Source organism: Haplochromis burtoni, unplaced genomic scaffold (genome assembly GCF_018398535.1).
Source record: "Haplochromis burtoni strain Fernald_Lab_line unplaced genomic scaffold, NCSU_Asbu1 Contig_225, whole genome shotgun sequence".
NCBI lineage: Eukaryota > Metazoa > Chordata > Actinopteri > Cichliformes > Cichlidae > Haplochromis > Haplochromis burtoni.
This window is the reverse complement of record NW_024582586.1, coordinates 236,060-256,539: the sequence shown is the minus strand read 5'-3', so window position 1 is coordinate 256,539 and position 20,480 is coordinate 236,060. Positions and strand designations below refer to the sequence as shown.

General features: G+C 40.9%; 1 protein-coding gene across 1 annotated transcript in view; it reads left to right on the top strand.

The window, feature by feature from the left end:
- adcy2b (adenylate cyclase 2b (brain)) overlaps positions 1-20,480 on the top strand; it is a 79,478-nt gene that overhangs the window by 17,870 nt on the left and 41,128 nt on the right. Inside the window, exons 3-9 of the mRNA XM_005937286.3 lie at positions 6,087-6,251; positions 7,086-7,235; positions 11,515-11,663; positions 14,608-14,719; positions 15,499-15,626; positions 17,306-17,464; positions 18,056-18,188. Of these exons, the coding sequence (XP_005937348.1) occupies positions 6,087-6,251; positions 7,086-7,235; positions 11,515-11,663; positions 14,608-14,719; positions 15,499-15,626; positions 17,306-17,464; positions 18,056-18,188 (996 nt within the window). The remainder of the gene's footprint in view (positions 1-6,086; positions 6,252-7,085; positions 7,236-11,514; positions 11,664-14,607; positions 14,720-15,498; positions 15,627-17,305; positions 17,465-18,055; positions 18,189-20,480) is intronic.

Sequence of the window (20,480 nt, the reverse complement as noted above, 5' to 3'; positions counted from 1 at the left end):
CTATCTATCTATCTATCTATCTATCTATCTATCTATCTATCTATCTATCTATCTATCTATCTATCTATCTATCTATCTATCTATCTATCTATCTAGATAGATAGATAGATAGATAGATAGAATGAAAAACAGAAATAAATAAGTTAACAAAAGAAGGACAGAAGAAAGGGAAAGAAATATGTAAGGAAAGAAAAAAGGAGAAAAATGGGAAGAGAAATAAAAAAATAAAGGAGAAAGACAAGAAGAAAAAGGCAAAAAAGAAGGAAAGAAAGACAGAAGGAAGCAGGAAAGAATTAGGTAAGGAAAGAAACACTTAATGAAGGAAAATGGAAAAGAAGGAAAAAGGTGGGAAATAAAAGCATTAGGAAAGAAAGCAACAAGAAAGGAAAACAAGGAAAGAAAGGAGGATAGCGAAAAGAAAAAATGAGAAAAGGAAGGCAGGAAAGGAGTGAGAAAAGGAAAAAAGGTAATAACAAACAGGGTAAAGAAAGAAAGAAAGAAAGAAAGAAAGAAAGAAAGAAAGAAAGAAAGAAAGAGAAAGAAAGAAAGAAAGAAAGAGAAAGAAAGAAAGAAAGAAAGATGCAGGGGAGCAGAAATCCTGTGAGAGGAGAACAGTTGGAGCTGCTGCCTGCTCTCGGTGGGCTGGATTGATTGTGATTACTGAGAGAACAGCATGTCTGATGGAGCACACGGAGCTAATAACAGTAAGGGTCTGACAGAAAGAGAAAGAAAGGCCACAAAGACAGAGGCCGGGAGAAGCTGCTTCTCTCTTCAGCCATTCACTTTGGACCCCCTCTCTCCCACTCCCACCCTCCACCACTCTCAACCACCCCATTCTGAGCTGGCTCACCTGCTTTTGTTGTAAACACAGACGCACGCACACACACAGGCGCACACAGAAATATATCTTTAGCCATGTGTGCCACTATCTAGCCGCAGTAGCCTGTTAGTCTGCTCTTTATTTAATTTCTCTGAAGGCCACGGCTCTTTCCAGAAGGCAGATGGAACATAGCTGTCACACCTGGTGCCAAATAATCAAGATATAGTCACTTTTACCTGTGCGTGTCAGTACGTACCTGCCCAAAAAAAAAAAAAAAAAAAAAAAACAGGGTGTTGCTTCTTAGGAGGGGAGAGCAAAACCTTTTTAAATGGGAGTATTCATGCATCTGTGCATCTGTCTGTGTTTGCATTAGGAGGCGGGTAAGCATGCATCGCTTATGCTTGAAGCACACAGAGCAGGGCAGAGGGAGAAAAAGTCATGGAAGGCGCTGAAGTGATATGATGGCTGCAGGACTCATGTCGGAGTGTTTGAGGCTGTATTAGGATTCAGGATAGAAAGCCGTGGAGACGGTGTCTGCCTGCCTGTCTGTGTGGCACACAGAAGCAGGTGACGCACCTGAAATTGGACTGCCATTCTCAATTCCACGCAGCCACCTGAACACACCCAGTGTCACACACTCCGACTAACCACATACCCCTTTAGTCACCCCCCTCCCCGATGCAGAGGTGAGAGTTCAGGGTAAGAAGTTGAAGGTTATGGCAAAAATATACACGGCCTTCAAAACGCTACATCTGCTCCGACGTCAGCATCCTTCCCTCTGTTGGTTCCCTTAGTAACAGAAGGTCTAAGCCTACACAAAAACACCTCAGTGTGTGTGTGTGCGCTCGCTGCATTCAGGTCAACCAAACAATTACTTATATCCAATGTTCTAGCTGTGATTTGGCTTGATAAAACACTGCATGCTAGCGAGAGAAGAAATCTCTGTAACCCGTTGCTGCAAATTATGTCCGCAGAGTTGATTTTGACTATCTGTTTTTTTCTCAAGCGGAACAGAGCGCAGGGTTTCTACAGCTCTCACAAAGTTGAACTGAGTCACTCTAAAGAAGGATTTTTTAGCCCAAGACATCTGTGGTACACATAAGAATACATAGTCACACTAAAGCCATGTCCTGTGCTAAAAACTCTGACAAATTCTAAAGCCAGGGTTTTCAAAGTGCAACTAAATTAAATTAGAAATGATTGTAAATTTCAATCAATTGTTGACTTCACTGCAGGAAAGCAGAACAAAGTTAATTTACACTTCCAGTGAGAACTTCATAGACAGGAAGTTTCGGACCCACCCAACAAAAAGACCTTGAAAAGATATTAAGAATGACGTTGCCAAACAAGAACACTCCTCTTGTTATGAGGAGATATGTTGTAAAAAGCTCCTTTTATGACATAGATGACATAAGAACCAGCCCATTTACTGTTTTTGGACTATTTAGTTTTTATCTAGAAATCTATTTTACTTTGACTTTTTAAGCAATTTGAACCCAATTTTAGCATTTAGCATTGGAGGGTATGTACCGATTAAACATATTTTAGACCTCCAATCAAGAAAAAATTACTCAGTAGCTAAACATTAATTCAAAATTTAATTAGAGTTTTGCTAATCCTCTGAAAAGTTGCCTTATCACCTTGGCTCAGAAATCAATTTCCATGGACATCAGGTGCTTGGAAGAGGAAGTCTAAACGGATTTAGCTGTTTTTATTGTGATGGATGTTTAATAATTCAGTTTCACATGAGGTTTCATGCTGTTTCAACCAACTCTTCAAATCTGACTGCTAAAATGGTTGTATGTTATGCTTCATTAAATTCTGAAATGTATTGTGCCGGCTGAAATTTGTATATAAAAATTTAAAGTCAGTTAAGTGAATTCAGTTAAAAAATATATATACATTTTGTATAAGTTTTGACAGTTCTGAAATACTGTGTGGGTGTGTGTTGTTTTTTATGACACAGGGTCTACTAAAACAAGTCCATATTTTTCTTCAGCCCGGGCGACTCAAGAAAGACTTTTTCAACTATAATGATCAGTCCATTATTACTGGATCATAAAAAAGATAAACTCTATTATTTTGATGCTTTTCCAGTTTCATTAATTACCTGAACAATCTTGAAGCGCTGTAGCTTTGACCAGATTAGTGCGCTTTAGCCACTGACACCTCTACATGGCTAACTAGCATAAGTGGTATATAGAAAAAGTAGACATTTTCCATTTTCAAACCATCACACTCCAAGCAAACACGTACAGGTAGTGTGCATATGATGGTATATATGAGTGAAAGTGCTGTAAGTGACTGACAGGCCTCATACTAGCACAGTTTCAAAATTGGCTATTAGCTTAGCTAGCTTAAACAAATGAGACGTGTAATTTTAGCCTACTTGAAAATTTCCAACAGTTGCTCACCATTTAAATGACTCCATCAGTTACTGAAGCATCACTGAGGATTTGGTCCTCATTTGAACCCTGATTTATATTTTTAAAGCCAATGTTTCTTAAAACAGCAACCTCCTGGCATGCTGTCCTGTCTCACCCACTGTTCCATTAGTAGTGATGTGCGGATCGATCCTGAAATATCGATTCCTCCGATACCAATCATTTATGTTCTAGAATCGATTCTCACATTAAAATATCGATATTTTAGTAATTTAGGGTAAATTTGTAGTTTATCATTAACAGGAACACAGTGGAAAGAAACTAAAACATTCGGATTGTCTACATTCAAAGGAACTACTTCCTCTTCCGCCTTTCATAGTCATGTGCGAAATACGGCTGTATAAATGTCTTGCACCTCACTGGCGTGCGCACTCACAACAATGGCTGAGCGTAACTGGAGTCATGTGTGAACGTATTTTACCTCCACAAACAGCTGAGACGTGGTTTGCGATACATGTGGCAAAAAAGTGAGGTGTTGTGGCCATACTTGCCAACCTTGAGACCTCAGAATTAGGGAGACATTCAAAAGGGCTGTTGGGGGGGTGATAGATACATTTTACAGGGTTTATTTATCGGGTAAAATACGTTAAATGTCCCCGTTATTATTGGCCGGCTCAGAAACAGCGGGGGTGTCCAAATTCAGAGGCTGCTTCTACCTGAGGACCCGGCCTTCGCGGTCTAAAGAAAGCCGGGTAGCACGTCACGAGCTCCCTCAGTGGAGTGAAACTGCCGTCTGCTCCTTGCTATCTAAAATATAACCGGGCGCTGACGTAAACTCTTCTGTTTGATCATTTTCTGTTTGATGTTTATTCAGCTGTGTGAAAACCCTGGAGGAACCCTCCCGAGGGATTAATAAAGTTACATTTAATTTAATCTAAACTTTAATCTCAGCCAAACCGATTTACTCACGAACAAATAAACCACTGAAAAAGTCAAACAATAGCATTTTTAAGTTATCAAAGTGACTTAAATATCATGTTTAACCCGAGTAGTGAAAGTCCGCGGGGGTTTGAAAACGATGTGTAGGTCGGCTCAGATATTTGAAGTTTACACAGCTACATTCTCACCTGAAAATATGTTAAAAGGTTTTTTTGCGACCCAGAAAGAGAAATAAGAGTAATATTAAAACTAAGACGCTGCCGCCATTGTTGGAAACTGGAATTGGCTGGCCGCACTATGAATTCTGCGATATGGTTTTTCAATTTTGTTGTCCGGGTGGAAAATTGGGAGAAATTTGGGAGAATGGTGGCTCCGGGAGATTTCCGGCACTGAAATTTGTGATTCTCCCGGAAAAATCAGCAGGGTTGGCATGTATGGTTGTGGCAACATCACTAACCTTGTCAAACACCTCAGAGTAAATCACATCACAGAACATGACGAGCGTATGTTCAGGCGAACTGAAGTGGAGGAGAGGGACAGGTGCTGCTAGGGCGAGATAGACGTCTCTCACGGAGTACTTTAGTGCTGCAGGCAGGCAAGCAGTTCAAATAGCACAACTTCAGTTTTTTTTTTATTTCTATATGATGAATCCTGCGTTATTAAGTGATAAGAACAAGTAATCTGATGTCCTGTAATCATTATGACGCTATAATTTGAGATACAATAAATAAAATAAGTTTTTGTACAGAGTATCGGTATCGGATCAGTATCGTCGATACCACCCTGGATATTACTTGGTATCGGATCGGAAAGGAAATCAGTGGTATCGCACATCACTATCATTAGAGAGCACCGCTCATACTTTAACCACACATTTACAGACTGTGTGTTAAGTGAGGCTCAAAGAGAAATGTTTTCCCAAAAGCAAGCTTTTCATTTAGTCTTATTAAAAAAGCTAATAAATTTCTAGCAGTTTCAAACACTTTATCCAAAAACCAAGGACTCAAAGGATTTCCAAGCATCCATATAAACCCTGAAATAACTGAGAAATGCAGGCCATAGTGTATTTAAAGCTTAAAGTTTACATGCATAATAAGGTAAGACACAAATCGAGGTCTAGGAATTATCGGTTTCTTTTCAGGAGAAACCATCCACTCAGAGCTGTCACTTGTAGTGAATTCCTGTTTGCAGTCTGACTTTCTGAACCTGATAGGCACAGGAAATAAACAGACAGGCAGGAAGGTCAAAGTTGATCTGGTGTCCTAGTTGAAGTTGTGACCTCATCACGCTGGTTGCCACCACAGCCACCATAACAGGAAGAGGTGGAGTGAGAGCAGGGGAAGTGCACAGAGACGAAGTGGGAGGTTAAGGCATGAGGTATCAGTGAAAAATATGCTGATGCGCACGCACAGCACACAGAAACATGCATGCGCACATCCACAGCAGGAGCTGATAAGCAATCGGAGTAAAAATGTCTCATGGAAATCAAAAAAAGAGGTACAACTGATCACAGAAATCAAGCAACAAACTCCTCGTGTAATTGTTACAATATGTTATTCCCACATGTAAAGACATATTTGAGCAGTCATTTAATAACTTGTGATGCTCTGATTTGTTGTATTCTTGTTTTCTGGACAATTTAGCAGAGGATTTTTGTGAAAACTAAGTGAGCAGCCCACTCATCTCTAATGATTTATCACAGGATCAGCAGTTTATCGTTGGATCTCTTAGCAAAGAAGCACTGGCAGCCCACTCAGCTGTGTTCTGTATTTAGGCAAACAGCAGACAAAGTGGGAACACGTACAGCAGAGATCTCTGCTGGGATTCAGCTGCAAGCATATTTCTACATTTGGGAACTTCTTGTCAAAGCTGTTTGTATTAATGCGTGTGGTTTAATTTAGAGAAATTTGCACCTTCACCTGCTCTTGCTTTCCCGTTTCCAGGTCTCCTTCTTCCTCTTTATCGTGTTTGTTGTCTACACCATGCTTCCCTTCTCCATGAGAGGGGCCATTATCGCCAGTGGAATCACCTGCTTCTCACACACTATCACTCTCAGTGTCTGTCTGACCACCCGCGACACAGACCTGGAGGATCCTTTAGTCTGGCAGGTAAACCTGAACACACAGCCACGCTGTTGGAATCTGCCGATATATTTTCCATGACTTCCTGCTTGTGCTGCATATGTAATTTCTTCTCCATATTAGCTGCAGCATGAAAACTTGTTCTCTAATGTTTTTCCAAGCATGATTAAAAATGATGAGGTGCAGCGTCTGGGTTGTAAAACAGTGAACCTATCCTGTATAATCGAGCACATTCAGCAGGGCCTCCAGAGTAATGTGAAGGGCCTTTTACCGCACTCAGGGAACAGCCCTTCAAAACTGGCTCTAACTGAATGGACTGTTGATACAGTAAAACAAAGAGAGTCTCGCCGCAGACCGATAAGAGAAAAATATTATCCATAAACGTCAATAAGCGTGCAGAAACATGAAGTGAAGTAGAATTGATTTGGCATCAGATCCATTTCTGCTGCTGCTGGCACACACGCACACACAAACACACACACACACTCCAATCAACCATCAGAGTAAAAACACTGTAATCACAACAGCCTTCAATAGCTTTCTTCGCTCTCACACACTCACACATGCAGAGTGGAAAAGTACTCTAACAATAAACCAGTGTTCAAAGGCAAAGCATGATCTTGGATACGGCACCAAGGACAACTTATTCATATGCAGGTCCACACTGTAAAGAGCTTGTGGTTGACACGGTGGCGGAAAGCACTGCAAAAGTGTGTGTTCTCGCATGGTTTTACAAGGTAATAACAGAGGCTTAAGTGGAAAGGTCGTATAGTGGAAAAATGACTGGCACAATCATATTTGCAATATAGGTCAGCTCTTAATTGCTTATTTCTTCCATGTTTGTGTGCCTGTGTGTGGCAGATCTTAGCCAATGTGATAATCTTCACCTGTGGAAACTTGGCTGGGGCATATCACAAGCATCTGATGGACCTGGCACTCAAACAGACCTATCAGGACACCTGCAACTGCATCAAGTCTCCCATCAAGCTGGAGTTTGAAAAGCACCAACAGGTACACACTTTGAGAGCCATACTTTAGTTCTTGAAGTTACTTCTTGGTTATTATCCTGCTTTTGCTTCTTCTGTCCACTAGTTTGACTGTCTGCAAATCCAACAGTCATGCTCACTCTACTCTGGGGCTCAAACATTATGTGTACTGGGGGCTGGCTAATGTTTGTCAGCTTTAGTTTTGTTGCTAACTCGGACAATTCATTAGCTACCCAAAATAGCAGCTATGGGGCGAACTTGCTAACTAGCTTGATTCCTTCCCAACGTTCCAGCCACTTTCCATCATTTTGTTCCATCGCTAACAAAATACTATCTGAAACTACAACAGCTTTTGGTTCTCAAGCAGAGTTTGTGTTGAAACTTTGTGCATGACAAGCGTCATATCCTATGTATTTTTGCCAATAATCCATCCATCCACGGTTCCCTTAGAAATTACTCCACAAGCTGTTAAGAGTTGGAGAAGTTCCCATTTTGAAGTTACAAAACAAGCCTGTTAAATTTTGGCACTAAAAAAAGTATTAAATACATTCAAAAAATAGCTACGCTAATTGGATAGATTGCAGTGAATTTGGTAGAGAGTCATTATCTTTGACTTCTTTTCTTGCTCCATTCATCCAATCATTAGTAAACATATCAATCCATTGACCACATATCTGATTCAGGGATCTCTTTCAGGTGTCCTGAGATTAGTTACACTCACCCACTGACATCAACTAATGGTACCCAACTAATCTTCATTAGTTACACCTTGCTAGGACTGAGTTGGTCTCCCTTTTTCCTTCAGACCCGCTTTAATTCTTCATGGCATGGATTCAACAAGGTGCTGGAAACATTGCTCAGAGATTTTGGTCCATGTTGACATGAAAACATCACACAACTAATCCAGGATTTGATGTCTTGCGTGATCTCTACCTAGCACCGTAATCAATCAAAATGTATTACCTTTACAAACACACAGATGTAATATTTCTATTTAGCCTTGACTATACTTAGTGTTTACTGCTAAGTGGCAAAGGCAAGCATCCTATTTGCATGCTGATTTTTATAATTAGCTCAAGGCCTTGCTGGCCTCTGCCTTGTCCTAAGCCTCGTTATTGCTATCTGTCTCTTAATATGAGTGCCCACATTAAATTCAAACCGCCTCTGTTTTAATTGCCAAAATATTTCACTTCTTAGTTTTGTCAGGGATGAGGAGCTGGTAAGTCCGTCATGTCTAAGTGGCATTATGCGGTGACATTTGCTTGACATTAGCGTCTTTGCCCTGACATTAGCCATTCTTTCCAACCAGGGAAATGACATATGAACGTGCACACTAATAACCTGTAGTGTACGCACTTGGCATTGACTATGAGTTTTTAAATCATTTTTTAAATTGCGAAGTTTGTAAAAAGTTGCTTACTTACTACAGGAATCTTTTTTGTAAAAACGCTGGATTTAGGTGTAGTTACCATTTCTTGTTATTTCTTGTTAAGTTATTTACATGTTTTATTTGTGAACATAGATCAGCAGAGTCTATCTGTTGATCTATGTTTTATAACTAAGCTGGCATCTGTTCCTCAGCACCAGTATCTGCATCACTGTGTGAGGACGCACACAAATGCCACTGCATAAAACAAATCTCATTCAGCGACTGAACACACAACTTTAGTTGATTAATCAAACACATGATTAATAACACTACATCTCCCCAGGCTATTATACCTATTGTGCATGCTCACAGTGGAGTGTTCATATTGCTCCGGCGCTGAATAAGTAAATAAGAGCAAGTGTTGCTATTGGTTTCTATTTTTAGAGCCCCTGGTCCCTCTCTCGACTTAATTTGCTGCTGTGTTTTAGGAAATGAGCCCGTGGTGTGTGAACAATGTAATGACCCTCTCTGCTGTGAGCTGCATTTATGAGTCACACCCCCTCAGGCAGCTATTCACTCTCTCTAACATGCACACACACCCACACACATGCCCACACGCTTGCACATGCACGCCAAAATCACCCTCTATGCAAGTGTGTATGGTGCTAAATTAAAGCAAAAACTTCTGGTTACACAACAGCGAAGGGTGATGGATCTTGCATCTCTGGTTCTGCATTTTTCTCCTCACTGTATAATGACATGACTTTTCCAAAGCGTAGGTAAACTTTCTAAAAAATCACCAGCAGCTGTCAGAGTCGTTTGTATAGTCGTATTTGTGCAACAATAATGTAGCCTTCAAAAATCAGACAAGAGATGAATCCTCGGAAGCAAAATGTGATAAACAGACCCAGATCACTGCCAACAGCCACCTGTGTGCTTTTGTTGACTTCAGCCACGAGGCATTTCAGTTTCTGAGATATTCCAGCAAATGCAGCTGCACAGCAGTGTTCATGAGATGCTTAAGATGCTTTTTGGGAAATGTAGAAAAACCTACAAAATGAGAAAGAAATCAATGATTTGGACTAGGGACTATAATAGGTCAAATAAATTTTACATCACTGCAAAGGTACATCTATATGGCATCTACATTTTCATTATGACTGTATATAAAAAATGGATGTACATGATTCAGTTTCACAGTTTGGGTCATTCTCTTATTTTCATTTGTAGTCGTTTTAGTTTTCTCTGATTGTTTCCACCTCCTTTTGGACTTGGTTCATATTTGACTTGTGATCAGCTAGCTAACATGCATTTCGGTCCTCATCAATCCTCATTGTGACAACTGGCGCATCATACAGATGCAAGTAGCGCCTAAGTGCCTACATATACATACTGAAATAAAATAATATAAAACTTGAGCTCATTTTTTGTTTGGACTGTTAATACAATAATAAACCTCTCAGCAAGTCATCAGTTGTCACCCCAAAACACACTCAGGGATCCAGTTCACTGACTAAAAACCGGCTTGAGGTGATGTTTAGCAGATAGCTAGCTGTTACAATAATAGAACAACAGGTGTTGGCATATACCTGTCACCCATTAGGGATAGGACTACCATTTGGTTGTATTTTAGCCTTATGCTAAAGAATCACATTTTTCAGAAACTAAAGTTTCAACAGTGCATTTTGCTATGCAGCTCTTCTTTCATTAGCATTTCCATTTAGTTATGCACAACAACCCAAAAATTTGATAAAAACAGATGGATCCTAATGGAGTAGACAGGTGATTTGGTGGATGTTAAATGGGTAATACAATTTGAATGGGTGGTTATAAAAAAAATTCCCAGTGGGGCTATTTAACTATTTGTTAATGGTGGAAGCTCACATAGTCAACAACGTCAAGCTCACCTCAGCTGCAATCCCAGCAAATCTCCTGATTCAATGCTGACAAAAAAGCTGACAGCCAAAACTCATATGCCTGGTTCAGTCTCAAGAGAAAACACAAATGCCTTTGGGATTATGGCAGGTAGGGGTTCTCCTACAAAAATCTACCAAATCAAACATGCAGAGCTACCTGCATCGAGGACCCCATGTAAAAAGGGAGTGGCTGAAAGCAGCTTAAAAAAATGCTTTTGTCTGCAAGCCACTTTGCAACCCACCTGGACCGCATCTTATGCTTTCTTGCTCTTTCTGAATTAGTGTCAGCTCTGTTGTCACTGATAACTTCTCTGCCGATCTTTTCAGCAGTGGCTGTTAGCGCCCAAGCAGCGCCACAACTCCAAATATAAATTACTGTTATTATCTATAGTACCGCTGACTGAACTGCAATTTTTGCACTTCCACATTAATTTTGACACCACTGGAGGTTACCAAGTGCATTTACCTTAATGTTCCATTCAATCAATCATTTAACCGGCAGCCTAAAAATGCGCAGAACCTGGTTTCCCATGACACACTGCATATTTGAAAATGTGCCTCGAGAGATTTTCAGTGCTTGACTTTGGCTTCCTGTGCTCAGTGCTTGAAAAATTAGCCCCAATGAGCCATCATTAAGGGATGTAAAAATAGGTTAAATATTAGCTGTGGATGACAACAGAAGAGAATAGAGTAGAACAGACTTAATTATGCACTACTCCTTGTCAGACACTACATGTGATCCTTTAGGTCTCCTAGAAAAGGAGCTCAGCTTTCAGTTTCAGGGAGCAAATTATTTAAACCAGTTTGAATGGGAATTAAGATTTTTGTACTCGTGGAGCCTTTCTGTTTGATTGGTGGAAACAAAACCGATTATTTCCATATCATAGTATATCAGAAAGACAAAGTCTCTTTATCAACCTGCCATTGTTATTCACTGTTAACATTTAAACTACGTTAACCGCCTGCCTTGCCTGCCTTGCCTGCCTTGCATTCCTCCCCCCACATCTCCCTCCCTGTAGGAGCGCTTGCTGTTATCCCTACTGCCTGCTCACATAGCCAGAGTGATGAAAGCTGAGATCATCCAGAGGCTTCAGGGACCGAATTTCGGTCGAACCGAGAGCACCAACAACTTCCACAACCTCTACGTGCAGCGGCACACCAATGTCAGGTAAGTGTCCCTCTCCTTTCTCTGTACCTCCACATGATAAAGATGATTACTTTCTGCTCTCATCTTAGCTCCTGATTGCTCGTATGCTATCCTGTCCTCCTGCTCACACTTCACCCACCTTTGTCCTCCACCCTCCACCAGCTCTTATAGGTGGATCTCTCCTACTGTATATTACTGCAAGCTTCACATCTTCTGTCATGTCCTGTAATTTCATTTCTTTTCCTCAAACCACTTTTTTTGGGCCATCCTCTTTACATCCCATTTTCTTCTTTCCTTTCATGACTGAATTCACCTCAGAGTTAATCCACCTCTATTGTCCTCTGAGGTCACTTTGCGAAATGAGCAGGAGCCTCTGTCCTTGTTTCCCGATGACATCCTCCTCTGTACTGAGGGGGTTCATAGTAACAGAGTACACAAACCCAGGCTTACTATGAGAGCCTCTTCACCAAATGCCCTCTAAAAATCTGTTTTTACCCTCATCATGGAGCTTCACAGGAGAAATAGCACCGTGCCTCATTTAAGCAGGCCTCAGGTGTGTGTGTGTGGATGAATGTGTGTGTCTCATGTTGATCTGCCTATTATCTCTCCAATAATAACAAAATCTCACATGGTCCAGCTCACAGTGATGGCCGAGACAAGGGAAATCTTTCCAGAACAAAGAACAGGTACAGGTGGAAATGCAGTTTTGCTGGGATCCTCTTAAATGAGTCAGCTAGCAGAGAGCCAAACAGGTACTACCCCATTATCAGTTCTCCAGCTGCAGTAATAGGCTTGGCTGAAGATCATACCATTCTTTCTCTTTCGGGAGATGGTCACATACTAAACGCTGGCACATCGCGAGATAGATAGCTGGAAATGTAACGTGTGAATATGGTTGCTTTAAAGTGCACACACCTTTCCTGTTTTTAAAAAAAATACATTTTAACCATTAAAAATTGTATATAAGTATAGAACATGCAGTTTATGCTGCTATATAATAGTTACAATGATGAGAAACTACAGCCTCCAAAAGTTGAATCAGCAGCACAGGTGTTAGAGAGCTGTTGTCATTATAGAGTTACATAAAGGCTGATGCAGCAACCGTTACGTCACTTATTGGTTTGTGAACTCTGGACTCCAATCCCACGAGTTCTCCAGCGTCTTGTATCAACTTACCAACGTTACTCGCTGCTAATATGTAAATCATATTATTGCCTGGGTATCCTAGTTTCCACTGTAAAGCCTCAGTGGCGGTATATTGCCAACTGCAGTGCTAATTTTTTGAAGCTATATTTGAACCAGATGGTGGAGCGCTAAAGTTATAAGCTCATCTTTATCTCTAAACTTTACAGACACCGTGCACACTCACAGATACCTGCTGGCTTAGCGATAGATTAATAAAATCCTTGAATTTCATCCAACAAAACTGAAACACAACTTCTTGGATTTCTTGGCCCACAGAAGCTTCATTATTTGTCAGATAATTCCATTAAAAATGCTCCCAGACAGCACAGAAAAACACAGTTGGCACAATTCAGTATATACAAGTCAATATTTGGTATGGCCACCTTTTTCTTCATAACAGTCTGAACTCTGTTAGACAGTTTTCTCATCATTTCAAGTAGTCTTCAAGCATAATTCTCCAGGCTTCCTAAAGGACATTCAAAGCTCTTCTTTGGATGTTTGCTGTCGACATGATCCCAAATTGCTTAAGTATATAAGGTAAAAACTAAATTTGAACAGTTCTAATGGCTTTCCTTCTTCAACACAGCCTGAACTCCAAAGGAAAGCTTTCATGTAATTTCTTTAAGGAGTCCTTAGGAGTAGTACTCCAGGCTTCTTGAAGGACATTAACAGCTCTTCTTTGGATGTGGACTGCCTTTTGATCTACTCTTTGTCACGATGATCCGACACTGCTTCAATAACGTTGAGTTCTGGGTTTTGGGGAGGCCAATCCATGACTTATTGTTTTCCTTTCCAGATATGCTTTTACTGCACTAGGAGTGTTTGGGATGATTGTCATTGTGAAAAATTAAACCATTCAGATACTTCCTAGGTGGTATTTAGTAGTGGCTCAAAATCTAATGGTGGTTTTCTGTGTTCTTAACTCTTATCAATGAATAAAATTGTCACGGTCTGTATGGCAGACCGTGGGGAGGTGGGGAAGGAGGACCCAAAATGCAGGACTCTACAATGACAGCAGTGCATTTATTTACAGTGCAGTAAATAATCACACACAAATAAATCCCTGCGCGCCCCAGACTCTGGTGCCGCGTCTTCTCTGTGTCCTCGCTTCCAAGTGTCCACGCACCCCATGCTTGTTGCCCTCTCATTTCCACGCTCCTCCTGGGAAATGACAGAGGCAGACGTTAGACACTCTCAAACTGCGGCAGGCTTACTCTCACTGAGAAAGCTCCACCACACTCCTAAGTAGCTCCTCCGACGAGGCTTGATCAGCTGCAGGTGTGTGATCATTTCCTCAGGTGTGGCCAGCTACCTGGCATGGACACACCCACCAGACCTGAAGGTGGGTGTCCCTGCCAGGTACAGCCACACACACACACGCCCGCAAGCAGGGAAACAGGGACAGCAGCATAATATACACACACATCAACAACAAGTAAACAAGTCCACTGACTGCTCATGAACCTTGGGGTCCCACAGACCCAGGTCCTGACAAAAAGTTTGGTGTTGGCATTTTTGCATCTTGCTGCTGATAACAAAGTACTTAAAGATATCATTTAAAATTGATCCTTTGTCAGTAAAAGGACTGGACTGAAAATGAGTGAAAGAGCAACAAATGACTGAAGAAAAACTTTGAAATTGCTTCAAAAAGTCTGGAAAACTGCTGCTCGAGACCACTTTAAAAGTACATGGAAGCAAAATATAAAGAAGGACTTTTGCACTGTACTACATTACACAATGGTTTTCTTTTTAACAGTGTTCTTTATCTTTGTTTTTACAGCATTCTCTACGCAGACATTGTGGGCTTCACCAGGCTGGCCAGTGACTGCTCCCCAGGCGAGCTCGTGCACATGCTGAACGAACTCTTCGGCAAGTTTGACCAGATCGCGAAGGTAAACCGAAAAGACACTCTCAACTGAATTTACTGTACGTATACCCACTCTGCATGATTAAAATAGACACAGTTATATGCATCATGCAGTAAGAGCCTCCATAAATCAAAGCAGCAAATGGCATTTTAATCAGAAATTCATTTGAATTTAATGAGGAAATAATGGAAGACATGAAACAGTTGGTCTTGGTTCACATGTAGTGCTTTCAGGGTAATGTCATCTGAAGCTTGAATTAATGTACTAAATTAGAACGGCTTAATTAGAAAGTAACCAAGATGAGAGAACGAGGTCTGTCTGGTGTTGTCTACCAGATGAAACGTGGCCTCGAAATACATTTTTTCTCAGTCCTGCGGCCTCTGTCAGCCTTCCTGCCGCGCTTTCCCGGAGCGCCCTGCCTGCGTGCGTGGGCTGGTCAGAGTGTATCTCGCGGTCTCGGGGGTTCTCAGCTACGTGGGTCTCAACAGTTTAGTCAGGCTCTCTTTGCTTTGTGTCCAGCAGCTCTGTCCTCCCGTCTGACAAAGCTGCTGTTACATAAACCCAGTCCAACGATGAGCTGTTACACTTCCCACATGTGGAATAAGAGCTAATATGCTTTACGTGTGGGTGTATGATTTTGGGCTTGATGGATGTGACTCTGTGCATGAGGGTTAGATGGAGGTAAGGAAGGAATAAAATAGTTGAGGATTAATAAAGATGATAATAATTTTGGACAGATTTGGATATGAAAGAGTTTGATAATGGCTGCAATTCGCTTCCTTCTCTCTTTCTGCTTTTTAAAGGAAAATGAGTGCATGCGAATCAAGATCCTGGGAGACTGTTACTACTGTGTGTCTGGCCTGCCCGAATCGCTGCCTGACCACGCCAGGAACTGCGTGAAGATGGGCCTGGATATGTGTGAGGCCATCAAGTAAAACACCAGATCTTTCCCTCTCTTTTCACCCGTATTTTTTTTTTCGCTCTCTCTCACACAAAGGGAAACGCAAACACAAACAAACACACAGCTGTCAAACAGACTGAGCAGAAGGAATGCCAGACTCGATTCCAGCTCTGTTTGAACTCTGGAGTAAACACAGTGTGAACGCAATACGATAAGCCTCCAGAATGGACAAATAAAATATTCAAACAAACGACAAAATATATTAGCCCGGTTTCTCCCTCTTCTGCTATCTGTCTGTGTGTCTCCATTCACGCGTGAACACACGCGCATTCGTTTCATAGGCTAATATATTAGCTTTTCAACACTGACCTTTAATCACAATCAGGTTAAAGATGGCCACCTGTGACATGCTGAGACAGAGTGTGGTTGGTTGGTTAGACACTTTCAATTCAGTTTTATTTATCTAGCACAAAATCACAATAACAGTCACCTCAAGGTTCTTTATTTATAACGTAAAGACCCTATAATAATCCAGAAAAAAAATCAACAATTTTCTTGTTTTCTGATTCTAAATGCAGCCATAATTTGCAAAATAAACTAGTGCTGTCAAAATGAACGCGTTAACGCAAATTAATCCACCATCACGGTCAACACGATTAAAAATTTTCACGCAATTAACGCATCTGGAGTGCAGAATGACTCAAAATCCCTGAAATGTTTCCATCAACGTATTTCGGGCAGTTTGTCCAAGTAGAGTTACCTTTGCACATGTGCAAATGGGCAGTTGATCTGGTAGTGACGGGCAGCTGAACCAATCAGCTCAATATGGAAGATGATAAACGCAGATTGGCCCCCTCGATGGGAAATTTGAGTATTAAAAGACTAACAAGACGGAACAGTCGACCGACATAAAGTCTTATGCACATTGTGCAAGAAGGAATTCTCTTTTCACCGAAGCACTTCCAGCTTAAAATGTCACATTAACGCGAAGCACACGTGAGTCGGGGATGCTGCTAGCACTTTGGCTAACGTGTCACCCTCACTAGCTTCTGATGCACACCCAGTCATTTTGTTCTATAGGCAGGTCTGAAATATGACAGAAACTGCTCAGCTTGAAGGATTACTGCTGGTAGGCTTGCAAGGGGGTAAAGAGCTAAAGCAGTTACACATTGTTGATAGCAGATCTTTTATATAGTCTGCGGTTCATAGCTTTTCACCCTCTGATTTAACCAGGCTAGCTATTTCCTTTTACTCCCAGATTTATGCTAAAGGTGAACCGCAACATTGCTACACTTTGTGATTTGTTTTAAACATGTTATGCTTTTCCTTATTTTCTTTCATTTATGTGCTTTTAATAATGGTGGGCGTTTTTAATGCGGATGGATGGAAATGCTTTATGCTGTGAGCCAAAATCTCAGATTTCAGGCTACTCTGAATTTTTTTCTATGCTTGGATTTGAACAATGCCAGTGATAGCTGGTATCCCTAATGTCATCACAGCCACACAGCTCCACCCACCCACTGTTCAAATTTTGTTTGCAAAGGATAGCCAATAAGACCAAATCGGGGTGTGAACTATGCAAAGCTATTCCACAGTCCTGGAATAAAAATATTAATCTTGAATTTGGCGTAACAAGTCATCTTTAAGCTTTTGATCTTGTTTACAGAAAGTGAGCACAATACATCAGGGCGTTTCTGTACTGTCCACAGGAAGGTCAGAGACGCCACTGGAGTCGACATCAACATGCGTGTTGGCGTTCATTCTGGAAATGTCCTCTGTGGCGTGATTGGCCTCCGGAAGTGGCAATATGATGTGTGGTCACATGATGTAACGCTAGCAAATCACATGGAGGCTGGAGGTGTGCCTGGGTAAGATTAATGAACCGAAGAATGCTTTACTTCATCTCACTGCTGGTTCAAAGCTACTTTGCAATTAGTGTTTGACTTCCCTGCTCCATTGTTGGGATGTTTTACATCATAATAATGGTAACATTTTGAGACATTTTTGGACATGGGATCCGTCTCCTCTAATTCTACCTGTTATGAGCATTTTTGTCAATTATAGCTACTTCATTTGACAAGCAGCTCTGCATTTGTTCTGTGGCCATTAGGGCTGCCATCCCAGCGCAGTAGCAAGCTCCAGAAAATTGGCCGGTGGTTATGTGTATGCTACTCTGAAAATAAGCTCTCCAATGCCACAGTGTTGTCTCACTGGGCTGCTAATAGTTTGTCTCCTGTTATGCCTGCTGAAAGCTATCTGAAAAATATGCCAGATGAAAAAAACCCAAAACATATTTCCATCTCTGTTTGCAGGGCAACCGAGCTGAAAAGCAAGAATTACAGGGTAGTGTAGTTACAAAGCTCGAGCAGAAAAAAAAGTTCAATTGAGCCGTCGGTGGTGCAGTGATGCAAGCTCTTCAGTCTTCAACTGATTTCGTCTATCCACTTACTCTTTTCCAGGAGGGTCCATATCTCTTCAGTAACACTGGAGCATTTGAAAGGCTCATACAAGGTAGAGCCTGGAGATGGACAGACCAGAGATTCCTACCTAAAAGAACATAACGTGGTCACCTACCTGGTCATCAACCCCAAGGTCAGATACCATGACAGCTCTTATAGTCTCAGTCAGAAAGCAGCAGAGGAGTTTTTCTTGTTAGCTAAAATTTACAGATGTGCCCTAAACGCATCACATGGTAGTTATAAAGTTACTGTCTTGAAAAGAGGACAGATGTAAGAATACGCTCACTGAATGTTTTTGTGTCCATGTGTGTGTGATGAGTTAAGATAAAGCATGTCCATGTATCTTTATGATGACCCGTTCTAGTTTTGGACAATCAGAGTTATTACATTTTGCAAACGTCATTTTTTCACAACCTTCCAACAGCCTGTTGTAAAGACTCGAGTTTAGGGTTAAAGTTAGAAAGAGGTTTAGGTTATAGTTAGTTCTGAAGGCTAAACTTACTGCTGGGAATGCATTAATGTATGTGGGTGACAGCCAAACGAGCATGCCTGTGCGTGCCCCTCTCTCCCCCTGCATACGGAGTGGAGCAGGCAGCAGTCACTGCAGCAGAAACTCTTAAGCCTAAATATGCGTGGTCAGCTATAGCATAGTAGCATGCTAGCATGTATATTTGCTAATGATAAACACAAATGAGGCTGACGGAGAATGCTTTTAGTTTTGCTGATTTAATTTGTGTGAAAAGTGGTTCGAACAGGAACACAAACTCAAATGATAAGTTTTCAAAGTTTATTAAATGGTCGAAGGTTCAAGTTATACACAGCATCATGGACCTCCCTCTGTCCCAGTGTTGCCAACTCCTCAGTAAGGAAAATCGCTATTGGCTGTCCTAAAAGTCGCTAGAAGTCGCTAAATGACGTCATCGCCTAATTTGCATGATTGGTCATGCTAATCTAATTGTAAATTATGTTGATGGAGAGAGAAATAACATCGTGGAAGAGACATAAAGTGAGTTAAAAACGTCCTAAATGCTTTTAGAGTTTATTTAGAACTACAAATTAAATTTCTTTTAGCAATTATTGTTTTTTTTTATGTCACAATTCCAAACCTGCTCCTTTACCCGGGCTTGGACCGGCAAAAGTGACCCGAAATAGGCACTCTGGTGGAGTTACTTTGTGTGTGTGTTTATAAGTAGTTTTAAACCTTGTGATCCACAAAACAGCATAAGAGTAAAAGAGTAAAAGAAGAACTGACTGCGTTACAGCACCAGCTGCTTGTTGAGAGTAAAAGCGATACGCGCTTTCACGTTTTTTTTTAGCGACTAAGGGGTCTGAAAACTCGCTAAATATAGTGACAAAGTCGCTAAGTTGGCAACACTGCTCTGTCCAAGAGCCTAGGATGCCAAATTTTTATATTATGGTACAAACAAGACATGAATGTGATTGGTTAAAAAAAATGGGGAGGAGCCATTTAGACTTGGCTCTCCCTTATTGATTTTCAGTCATGTTTCACATCTGCTCCAATCAGACAACTTCTTGTAAACAATAATAATAATAATAATAATAATAATAATAATAATAATAATAATACGTTTTATTTATAGGCACCTTTAAAGACCCTCAAGGTCACCTTACAATAGTACAAAAAATATATAAATAAAAACATAAGGTTATAAAAAATAAGCATGAAGTATACAAGCTAAACAAGGTAAAAATAGACTAAGAATCATGATGAAGAGTATGCAATTTTAAATAGATGGGTTCTGTAGTCCGAAGATCTGGTGGAAATGCATTCGAAAGTCTTGGGGCAGAACAGCTAAAGACTCTGAGTCCCATGGAAGTCAGGCGAGCAGGTGGAACAAACAGAAGGGAAGCTGAAGAAGAGCAAAGTGTACGAGGGGGTGAGTACGTACGGAGAAGATCAGATATATATGGGCGAGCGAGGTTATGAAGCGCTTTGAAAGTAAGAAGCAGGATCTTGAAATTGACACGAAGGTGAACTGGAAGCCAGTGGAGCTGTTTAAGAACAGGTGTTATATGTTCAGTTGATCTAATTCGGAATAAAATACGAGCAGCTGTATTTTGAACTAACTGCAATTTATGGAGAGATTTATGAGGTAGAGCAGCAGTCCCCAACCTTTTTTGCGCCACGGACCGGTTTATGTCCGCCAATATTTTCATGGACCGGCCTTTAAGGTGTCGTGGATAAATACAACAAAATAAAACCAGTACCGGTACCAAAAAAAAAGAAGAAGATTTATTCATAACACATGGGAAAAGACCCGGGGAAACTGACTTAATGATAAATACAATTAAACAAATTACAATAAAAACCCTGAAAACCATAAATTTTACACCCACCTCAACTCTCACGGCCCGGTGGTTGGGGACCGCTGAGGTAGACCATAGAGAAGAGAAATACAGTAAT